The 25974-nt window shown below is 38.4% G+C and overlaps 1 protein-coding gene across 2 annotated transcripts in view; it reads left to right on the top strand.

Annotated features, from left to right (window-relative positions):
- Positions 1-25974, top strand: part of LOC133575157 (pro-neuregulin-2, membrane-bound isoform-like) — a 129968-nt gene that overhangs the window by 58274 nt on the left and 45720 nt on the right. For both annotated transcript variants that reach the window (XM_061927702.2, XM_061927701.2), the window contains exons 2-5: positions 3077-3239; positions 4537-4655; positions 8045-8168; positions 24202-24260. In XM_061927702.2, the coding sequence (XP_061783686.1) occupies positions 3077-3239; positions 4537-4655; positions 8045-8168; positions 24202-24260 (465 nt within the window). The remainder of the gene's footprint in view (positions 1-3076; positions 3240-4536; positions 4656-8044; positions 8169-24201; positions 24261-25974) is intronic.

Below are 25974 nucleotides of genomic sequence, written 5' to 3'. Positions count from 1 at the left end.
ATGCCCCTGATAAACTACACTTAAGGGTGGCAGTTTATGGAACTTCAATTGATGTGACGATTGCAGCACTTATCTGTCATAATTCCAGAGCTGACAGTGTCCAAGCGGCCTTTTCCAAATGCCTTTTTTTGGCAAAAACACATTCGGTCGCACTGGTCCCGAGTCACCTCCGTGCTAAACCGGGTTTCGGCATATGGACTACTATCACAGTGAACGCTGTGGATTATCCTCGCTTGTATTGCTACCATCAATCACTGCTCACCGGGGCCATGGCTAACGGCTAGCTCTGGCGGGTCTCCACCCATCATGAGGACTGAGAGCTTGATGCAGATTCAGGGACTCCTCTCTAACAGGGCTCCACTGCAACAGGATTTACCATCCAGACCCCACTATATCCACAGGTCAGTTTGTGCTTCCCAAACACGGCGAATGCGACTCCCATCGCTTCCCTCTGGTCTGTAGAGCGTCTCGTTGCACAGCATCTGCGTCATCAGAGCAGTGTCACTCCAGGTACTGATAGTCCCTGGCGAAACAGAAACCCTGGAGTGGTTTATAGTATATTCAGTATATAGCTAACAAATCCGGATGTATTCATGACCATATATTACAAACATAAATAAGATATTCTGTGCCTCTCTGAGACCTGGCAACAGCCAGATGTTTACTCAGTCCTCAACAAGGCCTGCATTTCTGGGTATTCCTACCTGGATAAGGCCCAATCAACAACCTTAGCTCCATCCTGGACATTCATGCCCCACAAAAAACCGACTATCATCTTCACCCGCTCAAATCCCAGGTACGCGGATCAGCTCAGGGTCATGAAAAGGTCGGTCCGTGACCTGGAGCGTGCCAGCAAAACATCTAGCTTGACAGTGCATAGGTTGGCCTTCCGGTAACATCAACATTCATATGCTTTAGCCCTTTCAAAAACCAACCATAACCCAGGCAATTATAAAAAACTATTTGTCACTATAAACCATCTCCTTAAATCACAATTATCCTCATATCACATGTCTACAACAATAAACTGCAACCTTTTCACATACTATTTTACATCCGAAATTGACTGCTCATCTCTCATACCTCTGCATAGCTTCATCCTTGACATCCCAACAACACCCGTTAAACATCTTCCACACTTCACACCCGCAACCAGTTGTGTAATTGGTATCAGTTGTACACACAGTCTTAGGCCCTGTCTACATTGAGCCAAATAACTCCTTAAATGAATAACTATTTAGCCTAAACCCCATGTCAGCCACACTAACCCATCGTTTAAGCTTCCCCTACTTAGATATTTCTTTACATGGGTAAGTGCGGCGTCTATTTCTTGAATCTCCGGCTCTTAGCTCTGTATGGACTCATTGCTCGTTTATAAACGGAGTTCAGAGAAGAAGTGACGTAGGAGAGAACGCGCCACAGCCAGATTCAAAACAACCGGTTTCCACTCGTTGGTAACCACTAGAAAGATGGAGGCGAATCATCCACACATGCCCGTGTTTCTCCTTCTTCATGTACAGGCGATTGTAGAAATCACACATAAATACCTTAAGCGAAGGAAACGCGTGATTGCAGCTATTTTGGATACAACACATTTCAGACGGCAACATAGCAATGTTGAGCGACGGTTTTGGATAAGGCCTTGAAGAACGGCAGCCTGCTGGGATATGTTTTTCAACGAGTGTGTTGTGCCAAAAGAATGGCTAGAGAACTTTCGAATGTCCAGGTCAGCTGTGATTCGACTTAGCGCGAAAAACCATTGGTCAAAGGTGAGACAACGAGAATGTGGGCTCCCGCGGATGTGATAAAAAAAGATAGCGTGTGCTTTGTATTACCTGGCCGACGAGAGAAGACTACGGAAAAGAGCGAATGGATTTGGACGGGCAAAGCAGACTGTATCAGTTATTGTCCGCCATGTATGTCGAGCGATTACTCAACGTCTAGTTTTGTACTCCATAACTACAGTGAAGCCATGAAGTGGTTGCGGCCGTCCAGTACGACCACCAATTTCAGCCTACAAGCACAGGCAGGATTGCAAGAATGGACAATGAAGGTGAAGGCAAAAGAGTGAGGAGTGTCCTGACCAGATATCTAGATCCTTAGATTGATTGTTGTAAAATGTTCTTTATCACATTGTTTACTTTCACACGTCCATTAAAGAATTGATTCATGTATGATGGCTCAGGTGTGATTCACTACAATAGGGCTAGTCTAACAGCTCCTGATGGTGAGGCAAACAAGGTTTACTGTTAAAAGAAATGTGCCAATGGGCTACATTTAAATACTTCACATACCAGACTGCCGGGTAAGGATACACTTCCAGGTCAGACTGGAACGTAATATATGCGCGTCTGCCATTTTCTAGGTCGTGTTGCGCCAGCGGACAGAGGGGCCAGGGGGTCTTAAACAATGGCATTGTGTGTGTGTGGACACGGATAAGGTTAGGTGGGTTTGAACTCACAACCCTGAGATCGGTAGGTTGTGAGTTCAAACCCCGGCCGAGTCATACCAAAGACTATAAAAATGGGACCCATTACCTCCCTGCTTGGCACTCAGCATCAAGGGTTGGAATTGGGGGTTAAATCACCAAATGATTCCCGGGCGCGGCAACCGCTGCTGCTCACTGTTCCCCTGTGGGGATGGGTCAAACGCAGAGGATAATTTCACCTCACCTACTGTGTGTGACAATCATTGGCACTTTAACTTTAACTTTGACTTTATATCCTGTATAACCTTAGCCGGCTTAGTGTAGAAGCAGCCTTAGTAGATCACCCTTAATACACTCACTAATAGTACACACCTGTTTTTTTTTTACTTTGCACACACTATTTAACACTTTTTATTTGGATCTTAATATTTAAGGCTCATAGTGTGTTCTGTCTATTCTCCTCAGAGTGTATTGTGTCCTCTGTGGTGGACATTTGGTTTCTGGATTGCAGGGCTATTTCTTGTCCAAAATGTGTAACCCTGCCAAAAGAAACAGACAAACAGCAAATATCCAGTGCAGAAGACATAGCCTTTCAAGACAAAACTGTTACTCAACAAAATACTGACTGTATCTCCTCTCTGTGTCCAGCCTCTGCTCCTCGGCTGCGATTGATGCGAGGCCAGTCTCTGGTGGAAGGAGACAAGCTGTCCTTGAAGTGTGAGGCGTCAGGGAATCTGAGCCCCTCCTTCCGCTGGTACAAGGATGGACATGAGCTTCAGGGGGGAAAAGACCTCAGAATAAAAACCAACAAGTAAGTCTGCCAAACCTGCTGCTGGTGATGTATTGATATTTTTCATGGCTCCACACCCCTTCTCTCATGAATCACAATCTTAAAACAAGAAAAGTCAGTAGAGCGCAGAACTCAGCCACGGCCAAACAAAGATGCCATATAGTGGGAGATTACTCCTTCCTCGCTTAGTGGAGCATCAATGTAACAGACTGACCCCTGATAATGTTATACCTGTATATCTGAATTATTTTTCATACATAAAAATATATAACTCATATGGACCTGGGTCAAATTGTTGGCATCGTATGACCATATTGTAGTACAATAATATTAAGTTACTGTATATTGTGATTGGATTCATTTCTATCTAACTATGATTGATAAATGAATGCAATTGATGCGTCCGACCAGTCTTCCTCTAAGGGAATAAAACACACTGGTCAATCCCAAGTTCTTTCGGATGACATATACTGTATGTTGAGTAAGAAGGACCACCAAGACAGAACAGCAATATTACCAAGTTTTACTAAAGCTTTAGGAGACCAGCCCTTACAATGTGGTAATAGCAGCATCAAGAAGCGGTCTAAAAATCAAACGGAAAGTTACTTATAATAAGTTACGATAACAGCCCCTGCCGCCCAGAAAGAAATACAGCCTTTTTGTTCTAAACTAATAAGGCCTCCTCCACAAAAAGGGAGTACATTATACTCCCAGCAGACATTGCAGGCCTTCAAGGTGAAACACAGAGTTCACTAACGAGCATAAGGAAAAAACACAAAGTGTACACATGGGACAATATATTTGCTTTAAACATGACTATGGATAAAGAAAGAACACTTAAAAATATATGCATTCTCCACATTACATATGGACAAACGCACAGCAGAGTAAGTTGTGAACCAACATTCAAGTCTTTTCTGTCATGTCTCTGTTGTGTTTTGTTATGTTGGCAAAGATGATCGAAGCTCAATATACAGTTGATTGGTAAAGCTCCTTCATATGGTAGTCCATTTACTCATTGTGTGCTAAGTGCAGTAACATACTGAAAAAAGTTAAGCATAGAATACTCTTTGAACACGTTTACCTGTGAGGATGGATGGGAGTTTGATTCATGGGACGCTAAGGAGCTTTGACCTTTTGTTAAGGCTAGTCCTTGTTTTCGAAGAAACAAAAACATGCATGCTTGGAAGTTTAGGAGAACGGAGTGAAAGTGATGTGTTTTTATCGTCTTTTTTTTAACATTTAGGAACATGTGACAGTCAAATTGCATTTTGGTCTAACTAGAAATGTATCTCCCTTTCTTTTGTTTTTCCTGAAGAAAAAACTCCAAGGTGCTGATCAGTCGAGTGCGTGTGGAAGACTCTGGATACTACACTTGTGTGGCTGAAAACTCAGTCGGACAGGAAAACGTCACAAGTATTATCAGCGTGCAGATCTGTGAGCACTTCTCTGGCTATGTATTTGCTATACATATACTGTACAGCAGTGTTTCTTAACCATATCTGTTTTCTCAGCAGTGGTCCATGTGGACCGCCGTTTCTTTAAGAAGTATATATTATTATTTGTTATTTTTTTAGTTAGAATTTGTTTGTTTTTTTAGCTCTGCACAATTGTATATACATTTCTTTTTTTATTATTTCCATCCATCCATCCAGCCATATATTACAGCTTATTCCTCTCAGGGTTGCGGGGGGGCTGGAGTCTATTCCAGCTGCACTCAGGAGGAAGGCAGTGTACACCCTGGACACGTCGTTTGTTGTATAAGTCCCTTCTTTTGCAGTATGTTTGATTTGTAATTATTTTTAAAAAATTATGCTGACCTAAGCCTTGAAAATAATATTTTAATATGAGGTTTCATATCATTTGTAAACTGTAAGTAGGTTGGATATAATTATTGAATACGATTAAAACCAAGTGTAAGATTAGTAGTTACAGTGTCAAAAAGTTGGGCCCAGAGGTCAAAAAGGTTAAGAACCCTTCATACATTGTATACCATAAAAGTAAAGTACGGCAACATAACTTTATGTAGAAGATTATAAAACATTTGTCCACCATTAGTTAGGTATGCACACTATGGACAATATGAATGAGGTTAATTTGACCGGCAATTTTATTCTATTACCCTCTTATGATTATGGATGTTTATGACACATTCTTATAGTCGTGTCCTGGAGGATACACGAAGGCATGCTAGCAGTCACAGCTCTTGAAGATAAAACGGGGAGGATCAATACGAATAGACAGTAAAGATACCATGTTTAGTATAAGTTAATGGGCGATACTACAGTGACTAAACTGATTATTTTGTATTACCACACACTAGTTTTTGTCGTTTTTGTTATTAACATTTACAAACAAGTCCCTGGAGGCCTTTAAGTGTAAAAACCAAAGGATTCAAATCAGAGCCAATTGTAGTTTTTGCATATGTTTAGTTATGTTGCACTATTGACTTTATTTTGCTCAAAATATTGTATGTAATAAAAATGAATAAGCAGTAATTTAAATAGTCAATTGTTAGACAATGATTACAAAATTGGATTATTCAATTGTCTTCAACAATTGAAGTACCATATCAGCAGTGTTGGGTAACTTGTTACAGTTACTAGTTACTTTATTTCAAAAGTAACTCAGTTACTAACTCAGTTACTTACACCAACAAGTAATGTGTTACTGTAAAAAGTAACTATTTAGTTACTTATTTTTTTCTTTCTTTTTTTTAAGGCTCCCATTAATGCCCTTTTAGCCTTCATTTCAGTACTGTTGTTGCACTGGAGAATAATACAATCTGTTGATCAACTTGACATGCATTTGCATCACAACAACACATAAAGACAAAGATATGTTTCAAATTTATTTCAGGCCAGAACAAATTGACACAACTATTTTAAATAGCTGCAACATAACATACGTAAGTAAAAAACAGCATAATAACAACATGTCACAACATAGCTGTAAACCTGGCTTCACCCAAGGAAGGCACACATGACATACACAAAGCCTAACCAGGCATTTTTCTCTCTCAAGGAATTGTGAAATAAAATCATGTCTTCAGGAGATCAACACTGTACTGAAGCCCAGAACACTCTACACATTTCCCCAGTTTTAGTTTAGAGATAATATAAGATTGGCCTGGCCCACTAGGATCCCTCTTTATGTTTTTGAAATTTATAGTCTATACATTTAGAGTGATGTGATAATCAAACTCTCTAGAAATCGAGAATGAAAGAACAACAGTATATACGAGAATTCACAGAGTATGTGCATCTTCAGTGCTGAATGATGAGCAGAGGCAGAGTTTGGAGTGTTTTCTTTAGCTCGCTTTCCATGTTTATGTCCTCACTGTCCAGGTACTTGGAAAATGTTTCCGTGCCATTTGCCGTTTGACGTATCATGCTAATTAGCTGCCTGAAAGCGGGTGACTCCACTGTAGAAAAAGCCTGCATGTCTTCTACCACATACACTGCAATGGCTCTATCAATGTTGTCCTGGCTAGCAGGCCCTCCATTAAAATCATTAGTTGGAGGTGGAGGTGAAGTGGCATTGGAGTCTGTGTCTCTCTTTACTAGCTTCGTCGAAGCATGTTGCTTTTGTAGCTGTTTCAGCAGATTTTAATTGCTGTTTTGGGCAGTAGATAGGATCTTTGATCCAAGACACAACTTACATTTAACTAAAATGTTATTTTCTTTGTGCTCAACAAAAGAAAAGTAGTGAGAATATCTCCATGTTAAGAAACACAACTTCGGCTGCGCCATGATGTCTTGTTAGTAAACACAAACACGCCCCCTCCACCACACACACACACACACACACAGCGCGCTTCTTTTCTTCTCCCCCTTGTGACAGAGGAAGATTCAGAAGGACGACACTGCAGCTCTCCAATAAAACACACTCAGATCTTCTGTTTCTAGCCGATACTACATAAAAATAACGTAAAATAACGCAGTAACGCATCATGTAGTAACGATAACTGAGTTACTGAATATAAAAAATAACGCGTTAGACTACTAGTTTCCGCCGAAAATAACGGCGTTACAGTAATGCGTTACTTTGTAACGCATTAGTCCCAACACTGCATATCAGTATTGGTATATGGCCAAGTGGGAAAAAAAATGCTTATTACATTTTAACAGAAGTGTCGATAGAAACATGTTACAACAAAAAGTTACCAGATTTTAACAGTACATTTGCAAATAGATTAACAATAGTTTTGACCAAATCTGCAATACTGTATGTTACTGCCTACATCAGCAGCTAAATTGGGAGCCTTGGTAACCCGTTTTGAAACGGTTCTATCATTATTTATATACCAAATATTATGATGTGATAAATATTATTTTAGCAAGAGGCTGCAATATATTTCGTAATATAGATTTTAGGTCATATCACCCATCGGGTATGAAGTATCAAGAGTAATTTGTTGGAAACTAAAATGTATTAAAGATATATTAATTTCTCCTTTTAATCAAATTATTAATCCATCTGAGTGGACATACTTGATTGGCCCATTCAGAGCTCTGACCTGGAACCCGTCAAATGTCCAATATCAGCGACCTCACCAATGTTCTTGGTGATGAAAAGACAGACACACATGCTCACAAAGGTGTTACACATAGTAGCTGCAAAGGGAAGACAAACCTTTTCTAAATTCCACTTTTGTCCATATTGTGTGAACATGTGACAAATGTCATTCATATTATGGATGCATTTTGTAATGCGTAACTACTTACAGCAAAGGTCTCTTGAGAATACAAACAATGATGGCAGTTTATTAGCAAAAAACAGCATGTAATTGATAATACCATGTATTTCATGTATGTCTCTCTCAGTAACCACCACCACGTTGTCTCTGGGTGTGAGTCATGTGAGGCACTGCAACGACACGGAAAAGGCCTACTGCATCAACGGTGGAGACTGTTACTTCATACATGGTATAAACCAGCTTTCTTGCAAGTAAGTTGAATTCACTCATTTGTTGTCCATTGCCACCATCATGTGCAGTCCCTCCCTTAATCTCTCCCGTCGCTTATCTCTTTGTCTGCGGCCTCAGACTTGCTTTGTGTCGGCTGTCCTTTCTGTCCTCAATCCACTGGTAGAATCCTCCACACGAAGCTCTACAGCAAGCTTATTTCGCTGATTATATTTCAAACCACAGCTATTTATAATATACCTGTGTGATGCACGTATATATTGTTAGTATTTTAATGTCAGTGGTTAAAAGGAGGACGGATGCACTCTCTGTTCGCTGAATGGAATTATTTTATACATCTACACATTTACACAGACCCCAGAGCCGAACCAAACTGTTGGAAGTTAGAAGTTTTAGGTTGTGTTGTAAAATTGATCCGCTAAGTCACTCACAGAACTCTTGGGGGTTCTCGAAATGGAATAACATGGAAGGGCTATATTGTCATTGCCCAAGTACAACACAATTGCATTTTCAGCACAGACCCGTTCAAGAGCAGACACACATACATACGCGACAACCACATATACACATGTTACGACACATAAACCACAAGACTTGTAACAGGAGGGGAGGAGGTGAAGAGGGGGCGGGGACTCCGTTGGCGAAGCTGCAGCCTTTCTGGCCCTGCTCCAGCCATCCGCCCAACCCAAGGAGTTTAGCGGTGACAAAGGCGTGGGGTTGGGATATGTGTGCATATGTGCAGTCCATGGTCCATGGTGTGTTTGTGTTGTCTGTAGTTACTCAGAGAAATCTTGGGGGTTCCTCGGACCATACTTTGAGTAATACCACTTCAGGGTATTTGTGTTGTAATGTAATTATATTGACTAAAATTTAATCTACTTTGTCCTATTTTTTGTATCGTATGTTTGGACCAGAGTACAGTTGCAGCGTAAACTTTATGGAATTAATTTCTAAATCAAAAACACCATACTGCCAGTATCCATATAGTTTGCCTGTGACTCAGTTGTACACAGCTGTGACTAATAAATGGGATCTATATGCTTCTTGTGCATAATTTGTCAATGTCTCACTCAGGGCAAGCAAGTGAGGTAGTGAATATATGACAATACTTTACTTTGTACACAAATAAACACAATGTTTTGTTAATGATTTAATATAGAAAAAAACAATATTGTATGAATTAGGGGATAGAAGGAAACAGAGTCTAATCCATCCCAGGTTGCATACAAAGTGGATTTATTTCCACAATTGTAATACAAAATACACATGCACAGTCCACTTAGATACAAAACAAGAGCTGCGTCAGAAAATAATGTTATACACAAATATTAGTGTGGAGTCTTGATTACAGTGCCAGAGAGGTTTTCATTTCTGCATGTTTATTATTGTGGTACATCAGCTGTAGCATCGCCTTGATAGATGTTTCTTGTTGTGTTATTTATGCAGTGACGTGCGGTGAACTATACACCAGGTGAGGCAAAGATACTTTTGGAGTTTGTTTTTCTTTTTTTTACTTAAATTCATATGTGCAGCTCTAATCTAGGTTGCACATTAGAATAACAAGAAAAATAAGGGATTTATTTGCTTTCATAAAAACATTATCATGATGATATTATGATATGATAAATGGGTCCAAAAAGTATTTGATAAAGTTGTTATTAAATACTTTTTGGTCCCATTTGGTTTTAACAAAATAAATCAAGTATTGTGAGTGTATCTTACCTTTCTGTAGTTGTATCTGAAGCAGCAAAAGCTATCCTCCATGAAAACCTACTTTGTATGATCACATTCATTTTGTCTTAAAGTCCAGTTTAGAGAAGTGTTTCATCTTGGATACAGTATATAGTCCTCCATATTGGCAGACACATTCATTTGATTTAATGTTATTGCAAGCAATTAAACAATATTTTTGCATCTGACAAAACACACCCACAAACGCTGGTTTACTCTAATAAAAAGGCCATGTTTGTTATAAATACAGTTTTGGAAAAAAGGAAAAACAAGGCTGGCTTCCGCTGGAGAGACGTGTCTGCTCACACTTCTCCCAGTGTGGCGAGTCAGAGTACTGCTAGCTTGTTGTCACTTATTCTGCAGCCGAGTAGTCGCAATAATGATCCCTGGGCTCACTAGCGCCCTCTACCACCATGAGGCGGGAGAACTGCGTGCCTCACCCAGTGCGTCTTCGTAGCCGTTTTATGATTGCTCAGCACAAGAAATACGTTACACACATACAGTTGTTGACAAAATACACTGTACATTATATACCTCAGCTAACTAAACTATGGAAATGTATAATATAATTCGTATAGCAATACGGTCTCACTGCACAGCAGGCCAGCAGTTAGCCGAGTCATTGCGCAATCCATGGTGAGGCTCAACTGGCTGCTGACTCACCGCAAGTCTCTTCTCAGTATTTGAACGGCAAATGTGAAAATTCAGCGATTTTGAATAAAAATAATCTAAAACTGGTGAAGTTAAATGGAAAAAAAATGTATTTTTTTATTTTTACATTTTTTTCTTTCCATAATGGCACGTAAGGCCATGCCTCACCTGCCTCCCCTGACTGCACGTCACTGTATTTACGTATAAGTTAGGCGGAACCTCTGAGTATGTACTGTAAGTATTACTGTAAAGCTTGTGGATGTCAAAAGTGTTGCAATGTATTGAACTATCTAAGTTAAATTGGAGCCGGGAAATTTGGGTTCTAATAGCAGCAACATCATATCTAGTATATAAAACAAAAAGTGGTTGTATAGCACAACCATTGGCGTAGTGAACACATTTTCTGTACCAGTCCTTTATGTCCCCCACACTTTTCTGACCTGTAATTTCGATTTGGGTTTTGTTCATTTTTCTAAGTTAACTCTCAATATTTCTGAGTCACCATGATGCGCATCATGGCTTATAAGTTACAGCGCAGCATGTCTTTCCATCAGCTTGCAGGTAGCAAGTAGTCTCGACTAAACAGCCAGCCCGGGGACATGACTCTGCAGACATGACACGCTTGAAAACCCCAAAAAAGCTTATAAAATGTAAAGGAATAAGTGACAGGGCGCTTTATGTGAAATTTAACAATAAACTTTTTACGTCCTCTTATGCTCCAACAATATTAAGACAATATAAGAGCCAATTTCACCATCATCTTGTAGTATACTGTGGCGGTGTAGGTTTGCTCCTCAGCCAGGTTCATTTCAGACCGAAAATTGAGGAAGGAGGTCAGCAAAAGTTTACTGCATTGTTAATTTTAGTAATAGTGGATTACATTTTACATTCGTTGCTGAGCACAAAAATAAATGTTACTACTTGTAAATGCATGATAAAATTCATCTTGCTCTTTAACAATCGACCCCCCCTAACTTTTGAAATGAAGGCTACGCCCTTGAACATAACTCAAAGGAGTAAGCAGGTTTTTTTAATTAAAAAAATAGAAATAACACTGGACTTTTCTCCGAACTTGTAGTCCATCATCTTCATTTTAATTTTCGAGTACAATGCATTAGCGTCATGCATTGTTTTCCTATAAGAATTGTTTTTTTTAAATCCAATCAAAAATATTAACATAAAACACATTTTATGTCGATTAATTAGTTTATATTTATTCAGAAAACTATGTGAAATACATATAAATGATGAATAGAAAATACAAATGAACATTTAACATCAATTTTACATTTATTGAGGAATCTTATTGGCAAAATTGGCATTGAGCGACGGGTGGAAGGGACCACCAGCCCCTTTTGTACTATACTACAAGTACCTTATTGGATTCAAACGTGTTGAATCACTTTTTTTTAACCAAAGTGGTGGCACTCGCGACACAGGAAATTAGTTACTACGGCGTGGCATTCTTTGTCTGGGCACTTGATTCTGTGGAGAATAGCACGCAGACATACTAGTTGGTTTTACTTATTTTTTGACCATACAATAACCAATACAGTGCACGGAAACCAGAAGTAGCATTTAAGAAAAAAATTATAATAATTTTGCCAACGCTGACTTTATGTAAAGTAAAAATATTTAATAGAATGCCTTTAAAATGCCTTTTATTGTCAGTATACACAGGTACAATTAGATTAAAAGCAACTCCAGTGGCAGCGCCACAGTCTACAAAATATGCAAAACATAGGAAGACAAGAAAAGAAAAATAGTGCAAAAGGAGGTATAAGGTGCACAGTACAGTCCTGAGAACGATTTATGTTCAATGTGTTGTTTACAGGAAAAAAATATTATACTATATACATATATACAGAAGCATTCAGATTGTGAGGTGGAAAGTAAAAATTGCACACGGAGAGGTGCTAAACTATAAAATCAGTGCCTAGGAGAGTTCACCGTGGTTATGGCTTTAGGGAAAAAAAACTGTTCTTGAGTCTGATTGTCTTAGACCTGATGACCCTTTACACACATATACAGTATATATAGCCTGTACATACAGTATTATATTAATATATTATATACATACATACATATATATATATATATATATATATATATATATATATATATATATATATATATATATATACACATATATACAATTTTATCCGTCAGGTCTTCCATTCACGTTCACTGTTCTAGTCATTTTAATGTGTTAAGTCATTTTATGCATTTGTGTTTCGCACAAGAGGTAGAACATCTCACTCTGTGTTTTCTGGAATCATATAGGATACATGCAATAATATATATATATATATATATATATATATAAAATTAAAATATTTATATGTATATTTAAATATATGTGTATGTATGTATATCTGAATATATGTATATATATATTTTTTATATGTATACATACTGCATGTATATATACTGTATGTATATATGTATATATACTGCATGTATATATGTATTTATACTGCATGTATATGTATATATATATGTATAAGTAGGTGTACTTATATAGATATTAAATATTTATGTGTAATAATATTAAATAAGCATCTAAATAAATTTGATATCGAAATTATTACACTCATTTCGGTTGTTTTTTTATCATTTAAAAAAAAAAAATGTTTACAACTGCATGCTGAATCAGAGTGATCTGTGATCACATTTACACAGTTGTTTTTACATCTAATTGGCGATCGCAATGATTCAGGTCATCATTTTAATCAAACCAAATTGAAGAGGGAAGTTTGCCAAACATGTACAAATACAGTACAAGCTGCGATAAAGCCATATTTTCGAGAGTAATCACAAATACGCTGTTATACACACATAGACACCCATTTACAGCATGAGTGGGATAAGTTGTTTGGATTGGATTATATGAACTAAAGCTGTTGTTATCTCACTTGTAATTGAAATTTGTGGTCATTGACCATCGATTGTGTCTTCGTACATAAGAGGGCGACAAAATCCTTCCAATATCATAAGAAGTGAATTCACAGCAGACTCAATTTAAGCAGAAACACACAGCCGGCCTATTTTCTTGTTAAATTTGTGATGATTCATGAAGATTTTGGTGGGCCGCACTTGGCCTGCGGGCCTTAGTTTGGAAACCCTTGCTGTTAATGTACGTCATACATTACCAATTATTGGTAGAAGTAATAGTACTCATATTTCCTCTGACAGATCCATAAAATCAACAGTGATTTAATTTACATTTACCAAGAGTTCAGGGGAGTAATGCGTGACAGTAATGTCATTTCTAAATCATATAGATGCAATGACCTTTTGCGTAATTTATTTAACAAAGTAATCTCAGGCATTAGCTGGAACAAAGCAATGCTTTAAGTGTGCTTGAACCCCTAAACTTCTTCCAATATCTGCAAGAGTAATGTAAACAAAAAATACCAAATAAAAAGTGAACAGAGAAAGAAAGTGGTATTGAATAAGCAAATAAAAATAGAAGATACAGTATGTCCTACACAGTAAAAGCAATGCTGGTGAAGGGCTGAGTGTCTCCATCTTCCCTCTGCTCTATTTATAATTATTTTAGAATCGCTGAGTCGGCTCTTTTCAAGTTTTTTTTTCTCTGTAATTAATTCAAAATGTCAGTTATCTATGAGAAAGTGGAGAGAAGGATACACACCCGGTGCTGTGTACAGCATATGCATTAGGGTAGGGTTCTTCTTGCATTTTCAGTTGACATTGTGCCAGTTGACTAGGGGTGAAACAAAAACTAACCAACAAAAAAAAACACTAAAATAGTTCATATTTTGCATCATAATTTAACCAGAGTACAAACAGCAATAGTGCAGAAACAATGACATGTTTTGGTGCCATACAACTTTAAACAGTGACACTATTTTAAACACATTCTCACGTCCCTCAAATAGATCAAATCTATTAAGTAAAAAACTGGGCTGTCAAATGATTAACATATTTAATCGCGATTAAGTCATAATATCAAAATTAATGGCAGAGAGATTTTTTTTTTTTTTTTTATCTTTAATAACTGTATCTTAATGAAATGTTCACCCAACATCGGGCTGGACAATTGGTTGGATTTGTGAAAAAGTTTGTTTATTTATTTTATTTTATTTATTTATTTTTTTGTCCTGTCCAGCTTCTCAGGCAAATCATGTAGTTGATGTAGATGCCCATTGTTCAGATTTACTTTACAAAAGAGAAGTGTAGGATACTTCTCTTGTTGCCTTATTTGTATTTGACTTTATTAAATGTATTTATATTATCATTTGGTGCAGCCGGGCCGGAGCAGGAGGGGATTGAAAGAGAAAAAAAAAGGAAGACTGTGGGGACAAGAGGGGGATTAGACAGAGAGACAAAAACAACAACAGCAAACACAACAACAACAACAACAGCAACAATAATAGAGCAACATCAGCAAATACGACATGTACAAATATGATGGTAAAAGTGATAGCAATAAGCAGTTAGCGAAAATAAAAAATAATACATAAATGACAATGAGCATTATTACACTACAAATGGAGCAATACAAATACCAGTAGAAATAGCGCTATTGATAATGAACAATACCAATACTTTACCTTTATTATCAACAGTACAGTTAATAAAGTTTGTTTATTAAACCTCATGATTTTTTTTAAAGCCCGAGAAATGAACACAAACAGAAACACACACAGACGAGACATTTTCCACCTGGGGTCTAATCCAGCCCTTTCATGTACTCTCTCTCACATTATGAAATATATTTGTATTCAGTTTTCCCCACTAATTCTTATTCTGTCTCATCACTTGTTTCTCTGGCAGTCTGGGCTCTGGCACAGTTGTACATGGGTCATGGTCATGTGTGATAACCAGGAAACATAAAAAAGGACAAATTATCTACCAGCTCAGTGTTTTGTATTAATGTGGGGACAGAAAAGCAATCCCAAATAAGCAACCAGATGTTCAAAAACAAGCCCCAAAAAACACAACTCAGGACTTATAAACATTGCAAGCAAAAGTTGCTTGTATTCCGCGGATTTGGCAACAATGCTGCTATCAGCTAGGACCTATTGTGAAAAATGTGGATATAAATAACGTTGGTTTTGTGAAGAGAGCGACCCGCCCAGGCTTCAAAGCTAAATTTTCCATTTGTTAACTTTGACAGTCCTAGTAAAAACTGAACAAAATAAATATGTCCACATCCATATTATGAAAAACAAAGTAAGTCCACACTTCTGATGGTGGTGCATCTTTTAGTTTAATGTCACTGCTGTGGTCCACCGTTATCCGCTTTTTTTGTTTTTTCCACTTTTTTGGCTCAATAATAGCGAGGAGCGCCTCCTGGATTTAAATACTAAGGAGAAGCATGTAAGGTGTTTATAGCAACAGAAAAAACGATAAGTTGCCAAAGTACATAGATAATCAAATTGAAAGGTTAAAAAATGCCCATAGTTTGCCGTAAAATTACATTTTATGATGTCGTGAGAAGCTTATTGTTGGTATCAGGGATGTCAGATTATGACTCATATTCATATTATGTCAACATTCTGACAGTTTACCACCCGCCAACAAATAATAACAAACAATACATTGCACTGTTTATAAGGTGCTTTTATTAATCCATTGTAAAACAAACCAAAAGTATCCTATTCATTCCGTGCTGGTGTGATTCAATTTATCATCCAACATATTTTTTGACAGATTTGGTGCATCCTAACACCCACATGACTGCACATTAAATACATGCTGCTAGTCACATCTGTTTTTTGCTTCAGGTGTGAAATTAATTTGAATGTTGTTTTCATGGCTTCCAAACAGATTTTCTGTTTGACTCACTAGTCATATGTTTATAGCACAACACCGTGAAACGGGAGACCATTGTTTGTTTTCAGTTATGAATCAGCATTGCTATTATTTATGGTTACCCTGACAACCAAACCTTAATATGTACCACTTATATTAGATTCTCAAATGGACCCTGTATCGCGTCAAACTTTGAAATGGCTTTGTTTGTTGTGTTTTTAATTGTGACATTTGAAGCTGCTCTTTAAAAACAAATATTAAAAAGATAAGAATAATGCTCACCATCTGATCTCTGACACGGTTCTGGACAGCCAGCTGATTGTAATCCACTGACAGACATTTTATGAATGAACATCTCTGATACAACCATAATGCCAGGGCTGTTGTTGTTGCATGTGTGCTATTGTAGGTACTACACGTGCTAATGAGTCTGATAACACTTCTCCAGCCAAACAATATTGCTTTGCAGCTAAAATATTACATTTTTGACGAAGTACAGTATATTAATTCCTAAGAGGAAAAGCATTCCTTGCACGTTGGTGTGGTGTTTCTGAAGAAGGGGTCATTGCCAACAACAGACCTGGCATGTGAATGACAATGTTTTAGGTTGACATTTGTGGATCCCTGTAACTGAAGTGATCAGTCTAGGGCGGGGTTAGGCAACCCACGGCTGCGGCTCTTTAGCGCCTCCCCAGTGGCTCCGTGGAGCTTTTTAAAAATTGTGGGAAAATGGAAAAAAGGTCAGGTAAAAATATATGTTTTGTTTTAATATGGTGTCTGTCGGAGGACAAACATGACACAAACATTCCTAATTGTTAGTCATCTTGCTGTTTATGTTATACATGCTTCACTGATGAGAGTATTTGGCGAGCGCTGTTTTGTCCTACTAATTTCAGCGGTCCTTGAGCTCACCTTAGTTTGTTTACATGTACAACTTTCTCCGACGCTGCCACGGTAAGACGTGTTTTTATGCCACTCTTTCTTTGTCTCATTTTGTCTACCAAACTTTTTATGCTGTGCGTGAATGCACAGAGGTGAGCTTTGTTGATGTTATTCACTTGTTGGCGTGCTAATCAGGCATATTTGGTCACTGCATGACTGCAAGCTAATCGATGCTATCATTCTATTTAAGCTGGCTGTGTGTATGTATTGCATCATTATGACTCGTTTGTAGGTATATTTGAAGTAATTTAAATTCCTTTACTTATGTCCTCTGTGTATTTTAAATTTGCATGTCTCATGACATGTTATCTGTATGTAATATTGACTACATTTCTGATAGTTGTTTGTGTGCCATCACAGCAAACGTTACCCATCTTGCGAAGATTGTAATAAATCCATTAGAAGAAGACAGCCTGCCGTTTCCTTTAACTTGGACAAACACCAAACACTATACCTTTGGCCATTCTAAGCCAGTAATTTCCAGGAGTTATCTCGCTCTCTGAGAAGCTTCCGTTTTACTAACGTTTTTAATTTTATTTTAAGCTGTTGACATATTGAGCCAGTGAGCTTCTGCGTTGCCTATGAGCTGGTTAAGGTTAATTCTACATTATAAATCATGCCTCTCACCTGGATAATAGAAGGATGAGGCCATAAACCGAAAAGTTGGTCAAGTTTAACATCAAACTTAGACCCAGAGACGGCAAGAAAAACATGCGTAATATGCTCAGTGCGGCAACTTTTTTTTAAACCCTTTGTGAGAATTATTAATATTATTTCATCCGAACGGGGAGATATGAAAATCCCATCAGTCAGGATCCCAGTGAGAGCAGACATTGTACAGTGTGTGTTTGTTTTATTATGTTCGTAGTTTGTATTTCTTGTTGAGCACTGAGCAATACTGCTGCATTATACTTATGTGTTTCACTATATCTGCATCGGTTTAGCACACAGCTTCTAAAATGTGTTGCTCATCCTCCTCATATACAGGCTAAAAAATATAAGGTTTTGGATCATAATTTGTTCCAAAGTAATCGTTGTCGGCTCTCATTAAGTATGACATGAGTACTAGGTTTGTTGTGGTTTTTCAACGACTATTTTGTGAATATTGGACAAAAACACATCTGATGATTCTGAAAAAAAGAAATCCCAACTCAACTTTCTTAAACTCTGTGACAGTAGAGGAAATAATTGACCTTCTAAAAAAAATAATCTTAAACATCCACTGGTTATGAATACATCGGTATGAAAATGATAAATAAGGCTATAATATAAATATTAGAACCATTATTGTACATAAATAATTTATCATTTCAAACAGGAAAATTCCCAGACAAGATAAAATAGCTAAAGTAATACCAATTTACAAGACAGGCGATACACATCAAATTACTAACTACAGACAAGTCTCATTACTCCCACAAATTTCAAAAATTATTGAAAAAATATATAACAACAGATTAGACAAATTGATAAACAAGTACAAAGTAGTTTCAGACAGCCAATATCGATACAGAAAAAATGACTCAACATCAATGGCAGTAATTGAACAAGAAATTACCAACGCAATAGATCATAAACAAGCTGCCTCTGCAGTATTTATGGCTCTATCAAAAGCATTTGACACAATGAATCATGATGTACTAATACACAAATTAGAACGATACGGCATCAGAGGAGTGGTGTTGAACTGGGTAAAAAGCTACTTGACCAATAAGATGCAATGCGTGAGGACAGGAGATCACACATCAGACTGTTTGGATATATCTTGTGCCGTACCCCAGGGGTCAGTTCTGGGACCAAAAATATTCAATCTGTATATAATTAACATCAATAAAAGAGCAGAAGACCTCAAGTTAATACAATTTGCAGATGACACCACTGCATTCTGCTAAAGGGGAAAACACACATGAAGTAATAAAAACGGTATCGTGATTTTTTTTTTTTTTTTTTTTAATAAAGAAATACAATCATGTGTGCTTACGGACTGTATCCCTGCGGACTGTATTGGTATACATTGATATATAGTGTATATATTGTGCTTTTATGTTGATTTAATTTAAAAAAAAATATATATACCGGTATATATATCTTTTCTTTTTTTTTTTCCCTTGTGCGGCCCGGTACCAATCGGTCAGGCCGCGGCCCGGTGGTTGGGGACCATGCATAAGCCATCTAGAATCTAGATGGCTTAAGGCAGATACCATAAGAACTCCATTACCCAGCCTGCCACAGTAGTGGAGAGCATGCGCAGTAGCCCCATTTAGGTTGATTAAACTTGTTGAACTTTAAGAAGTCAGCCAACACGCCTCGCCTGCATCTTTTATGATTAGAAAAGACAACACATATATTTGTAAGGCCATTTTCAAGAAGGATATTTAAAGAGAAACTACATCTTGTGAGACCATGTCAGCCAACCCCGGAAACTAGCTCAGCTGTCGATGAAATGTGAGTTCAGATATTTTATTTCTTTATTTTTTCACGTTTAACATTTTTTTTTGCAATTTTAATTTTGACAGTACTACATAAGCTATGTTTTAATTGCTGATACGGGTTTATTGATTTTTACAAGCGCCAGAAAATAACCCATTTTGTACAGTGTCCAGTAGTGTGTAAATATGTTTCTGTATAGTATTTCTCCAGCAATGATCATGTGGTGACATCAATGATGGTATTTTGAGAGGTAATCATTGAAGTTGGACTTCACTGAAGGCCTAGGTGGGAAACGCACGGCCCGCCACTGATTTATATACACGCACAACTTAGAAAACATTTGGTGTAGTTGTATGTGGGATTAAGCTATAAAATGGATAGAGTAAAGAACTTAAACAATGTACCGTATTTTCCGCGTTATAAGGCGCACCTAAAATCCTCCAATTTCCTCAAAAGCTGACAGTGCGTCTTATAATCCGGTGCGCCTTATCTATGGACCAATATTGAGCCACAACTGGTCTCGCAACTACGGTAACTACGCCGACTTCATTTTCCCCCTTCTACGGCTGCTTACCGTAGAAGAAGAAGCGCTTCTTCTTCTACGGGGGAAAATGAAGTCGGCGGCTGCTTACCGTAGACGAAGAACTTCTTCTTCTACGGGGGAAAATGAAGTCCCGTAGTTGCGAGACCTAAACTTTATGTAAAGACCCAAAAATGGCTCCTATTAAGAGACACGCTTACGACGCAGAGTTTAAACTCAAGGCGATCAGTCACGCAGTAGAACACGGGAATGGAGCAGCAGCGAGAGAATTTTACATTAACGAATCAATGGTGCGGAAGTGGAGGAAGCAACATGATGACCTGCGCCAAGTAAAGAAGACTAAACAGAGTTTCCGAGGGAACAAAGCGAGATGGCTACAGTTGAAGGATAAAATCGAACAGTGGGTTGTTGAACAGAGAGCAGCAAGTAGAAGTGTCAGTACAATCACTATTTGTTTTGTTGACATTCCCTTTAGTGCAGCTCCATCTAATGGATGCATAACGTAACCCCAGCCTCTACTATAGCGTCTATTCTATGCGCCTTATAATGCGGTGCGCCTTATATATGAACAAAGTTTTAAAATAGGCCATTCATTGAAGGTGCGCCTTATAATCCGGTGCGCCTTATAGTGCGGAAAATACGGTACTAGCATGAGTCAGTTTAAGAAACAATACAAGCCGATGGTGTTTACAAAGTATATAAGGAACTGTTGAAGCAAAGTTACTGATATTACTCTCATGTACTAATTGTGGCACTGGGGTAAACTATGAATAAATTCCTCTTTACAGGAATGTACTCCTTTTGAATTATTTGTCAGTTCTTATCTCTTGCTACTAGAGATGAGGCCGATATTATCGGTCGATAAATGCCTAAAAATGTAATATCGGAAAATATCGGTATCGTTTTTTTTTTTAATTATCTGTATCGTTTTTTTTTTGTTTTTTTTTATTATTATTAAATCAACACAAAAAACACAATATACACTTACAATTAGTGCACCAACCCAACCCCCCCCCCCCCCCCCCCCCCCCCCCCCCATTCACACTCATTCACACAAAAGGGTTGTTTCTTTCTGTTATTAATATTCTGGTTCCTACATTATATATCAATATATATCAATACAGTCTGCAAGGGATACAGTCCGTAAGCACACATGATTGTGCGTGCTGCTGGTCCACTAATAATACTAACCTTTAACAGTTAATTTTACTCATTTTCATTCATTACTAGTTTCTATGAAACTGTTTTTATATTGTTGTACTTTCTTTCTTATTCAAGAAAATGTTTTTAATTTATTTATCTTATTTTATTTTATTTTATTTTTCAAAAAAAGGACCTTATCTTCACCATACCTGGTTGTCCAAATTAGGCATAATAATGTGTTAATTCCACGACTGTATATATCTGTATTGGTTGATATCGGTATCGGTAATTAAAGATTTGGACAATATCGGAATATCGGATATCGGCAAAAAGCCATTATCGGTCATCCCTACTTGCTACCATTTGTTTTTGTTTGTTTGTTTGTTTGTTTTTTTTGCTGCTTATGGCACAGGGGTGGGACGAGACAACCCCTGCTTCTTCCCACGCCTTTTGGTTGATTGATCACTTGAGCAAAATATGTGCTTGTGAATTTTTGACATGTTCCCAATAAATTGAATTGAATCTAAGGGAACTGTGGTCCATCCATGCACATCACGGATCATGTGACTGTCGTGCACATTATGGCTCGGGAATCTCTGTGAGATTTAAATATTTTTGATCATATATTTTTACTTGCAAAATGTGTAAGTCTTTTTGTGTTATAAATCAAAAATATATATGATAGTCGCTTCAATATAAAATCAACATATGTTTCCGTTATACTGGTACTTTAACACAGCAACCCCCATAATACTGCCCGACGGCAGCTCTAGGCGAGCCAATAGCCAAAACATTTCCTCATTATGCATCAATGATGATTACGGCGAGCGAGATTGCATTCACTTTCTTTGGACACCTGGAATTATGAGCATCAGTACACAAAGTCATTTTTTGGCACTTTCTCTATGTTCTGTATTGCTGCAATAACTATGATCACTTGTTGTAGATCTTATTCATTTTTGAATGTGTACTTAGTTGTCATTTAATTTAAATAAGTCAAGTAATTAAATTATGAGTCTGTTCACCTTGAACGTCACAACATTCCATACAAATAAAAATGCATTGGCATATTTTACAAAAAAATTAAATACATTTTTTAAGTATTGGTTCGGGCACCGTTTTTTCAATTACCGATTTAAAATGTAAACAATAGCCATTTTGCATTACTACTTAATATGTGTGTGTATATATATATATATATATATATATATATATATATATATATATAATTTTTTATTTTTTTTATTTTAATTCTATTTTTTTCCAAAAACACATACTATTTGTGAAAATGTTTTCCTAAAACCGAATCATACAAAAAGTGGGGCATGGAAGACCAAGGTACACAGTACAATAATTCAATGAAACAAGAAAAAAGAAAGCAATTGGTTACTTTGAACCCTGTAGTTGTTTTGCACTCCAGAAAGGGTGTTCAACGGGAGAGAAAGACAAGGAGGAAGTGCCAATAATGAGACCACTATGCTGCTTAGTTATGACTGTCCATTGCATAGGAGCAGATCCTTTCACATTTTCAAAGATACTATTTGTATCCCTTCATGTTAGTCGAGGCTTGGACCCAGGCATGCAGTCAATATTGATTTAACCACTTCAACACTTTCTAAATATTTTACAATGTCCAATTTCACTTTCTTTTGCTTTGACACACTGCCATCAGAAGAGTCTGCCTTGCTCTTGGGAGATGGAAAAAAGTTAGCTACGTATCCTTCCACCTTTTGTCTATACTTCTGCCACGGTTACGTAACTAGTTGTCTTTCTTTTTTTGCACAATAATAATACTTTATGAGCGTGTGCACATAACCACACAACTTTGTAACACAAATAGCGACTCTATAAGTGTGAATGTGAATGGTTGTTTGTTTATTAGTGGACTTTGATTGACTGGTGACCAGTATGAGGTGTATCCCGCCTCTTGCTCAGGTTTCACTGTTACAGTTGGGCAAATGAGGCAGTGACCCAGCCGATCCATACACCAGATATGTATGTATGTATTCGTTTATTTGAAAGACAATGTGCAGTTACATTAAGAAGATGGCTGCACCAGATTTAGCAACCCAAACACCCCAGCTCGAAAGCGGATGCCGGTTATGGGTCCGAAAGGTGAGCGGCCCACGGGGACGCGCCATCGTTGGGCAGGAGCCTGTCCGTCGGTCACAGAGCCCGCCGTGCCACCCACGCCAAGGGCGGGCCGAAACTTGCCCGTGGCCCTGGGGACTTCCTTCTGCAGGTTCACCTACGGAAACCTTGTTACGACTTTTACTTCCTCTCGATAGTCAAGTTTGACCGTCTTCTCAGACTCCACCAGAGTCGGAGTAGACCCCCTGCGGGGCCGATGCAAGGACCTCACTAAACTATCCAATCGGTAGTAGCGATTGGATAGATATCCAACACACAGCTCATAAGAGTGTGCAGGTTGTACCTGATGACATATCCAATCAGCGCATGTCCGATGTGTGTTTACTGTATGTGTGCTCCATTAGGGGTTGCTGGTTTTATGTGTTTGACCCCTCGTACTTCCTGAACTAGCATCACATGACCTTCATGACTGTGATGATATCATTATACTGTACCACTGATGTCATATTGATAGCGGTGATGTCACAGTATGCAAGTCATCTCTCGTTTTTTGTACTTCATGGATTGTGTTGTTTCTAATTCAACATTCTCTGTGCTTTCTTGTGTCTCCTTCCCCCCTTCCTTTCTACTCCCCACCTTTCTGTCTCCCCTTTTGTGTACTACTCCTTTTCAAACTCTCTCTTCCCTCTGTATCTTTATCCCCGTACCCTTCTCTCTTTCCCTGTGTCCTGTTTTCCCTCCATCAGGTGTCCCAATGACTATACGGGGGACCACTGTGAAAACTCCGTCATGGCCGGTTTCTACAGTATGTCCATTTGCTCTTGTCCTGTCTTCCTCCCACCGAGATGCGGCATGCTACATCGGAGGCGTTGTGTATGTGTGTGTGTGTATGTGTGTGTGTGTGTGCGTGCAACAGAGATAGAGAGAGAGAGAGATGGTGGCTGCATGTTTGTGTTCCTCCTCCTTTTCTACACTTGTTCTTCTGGCCCTCCATATTGATACTGTATATTTGAAATGTATCCACTTCTTATGTGCTCCTGAGAACCAGTGTCCTCTGCGGTAGGCATTTGTATAACAAGGATGTTTCTTTCCAAAATGTGTGACTCTGGCAAGAAAAAACAAAAACAAATGTCTACTGGAGAGGACGCTAAAGTTTTCAGGAGGTAAATATAACATTTGAATTGGAACTGTCTTTTAAAGTTGCTTTCGCTCGATCCAGAGAACCGCATGCCATTCTTTTTGCAGATGACCCATTGGTGCTGTTTAGTCTATGGTAACAAGGTATCTAAAGTAAACCTTCACCCTTTTAGAACTTTACAATATGCCCAATTTGCTATAAATTGTCCCATATGAAAATGTAAATAAACCAGGGATGTTCCGATCAGGGTTTTATGCTGCCGATACAGATCATCCATGATTGAGATGGGTCTGTCAGGTTTTGTTGGTGATGAACCCCAAGATGCAGAGATGGCAGGCTTTGTCCAGGAAAACATGATTTAATGTTCATAAAATAAAAGTAAAAACACAATGAATAGCCAAAACTGAAAACAGGAAGCAGCAAACAGAAAAAAATGGAAACAGCTAATGGCTAACAAGAAAACAGGAAATAAAAGAGCTAGGAGCATACTTGCCAACCTTGAGACCTCCGATTTCGGGAGGTGGGGGGGTGGGTGCGGGGTTGGGGGCGTAGTTAAGAGGGGAGGAGTATATTTACAGCTAGAATTCACCAAGTCAAGTATTTCATATACATATATATATATATATATATATATATATATATATATATATATATATATATATATATATAGCAGCGAGAATACCAAGAAGCGCATATGCCAAATTTTCAAAGAGAACGGCCTACGGATCACGATTGAAGCCAACAAGCAAACCGTCAACTTCCTTGACGTCACTTTCAACCTGAGAAATAACAGCTACCAACCATTCACGAATCAATCAATCAATCTCAATCAATCAATCTTTATTTATATAGCCCTAAATCACAAGTGTCTCAAAGGGCTGCACAAGCCACAACGACATCCTCGGTACAAAGCCCACATACGGGCAAGGAAAAACTCACCCCAGTGGGACGTCGATGTGAATGACTATGAGAAACCTTGGAGAGGACCGCATATGTGGGTAACCCCCCCCTCTAGGGGAGACCGAAAGCAATGGATGTCGAGTGGGTCTGACATAATATTGTGAGAGTCCAGTCCATAGTGGATCCAACATAATAGTAAGAGTCCAGTCCATAGTGGGGCCAGCAGGACACCATCCCGAGCGGAGACGGGTCAGCAGCGCAGAGATGTTCCCAGCCGATGCACAGGCGAGCGGTCCACCCCGGGTCCCGACTCTGGACAGCCAGCACTTCATCCATGGCCACCGGACCTGTGCCCCCCCCCCCCGCCCCCCCCCAAGGAAAAGGGGAGCAGAGGAGAAAAGAAAAGAAACGGCAGATCAACTGGTCTAACAGGGGGGCTATTTAAAGGCTAGAGTATACAAATGAGTTTTAAGATGGGACT

This window comes from Nerophis lumbriciformis, linkage group LG35, assembly GCF_033978685.3.
Source record: "Nerophis lumbriciformis linkage group LG35, RoL_Nlum_v2.1, whole genome shotgun sequence".
NCBI lineage: Eukaryota > Metazoa > Chordata > Actinopteri > Syngnathiformes > Syngnathidae > Nerophis > Nerophis lumbriciformis.
This window is presented reverse-complemented; position numbering and strand designations above follow the sequence as displayed.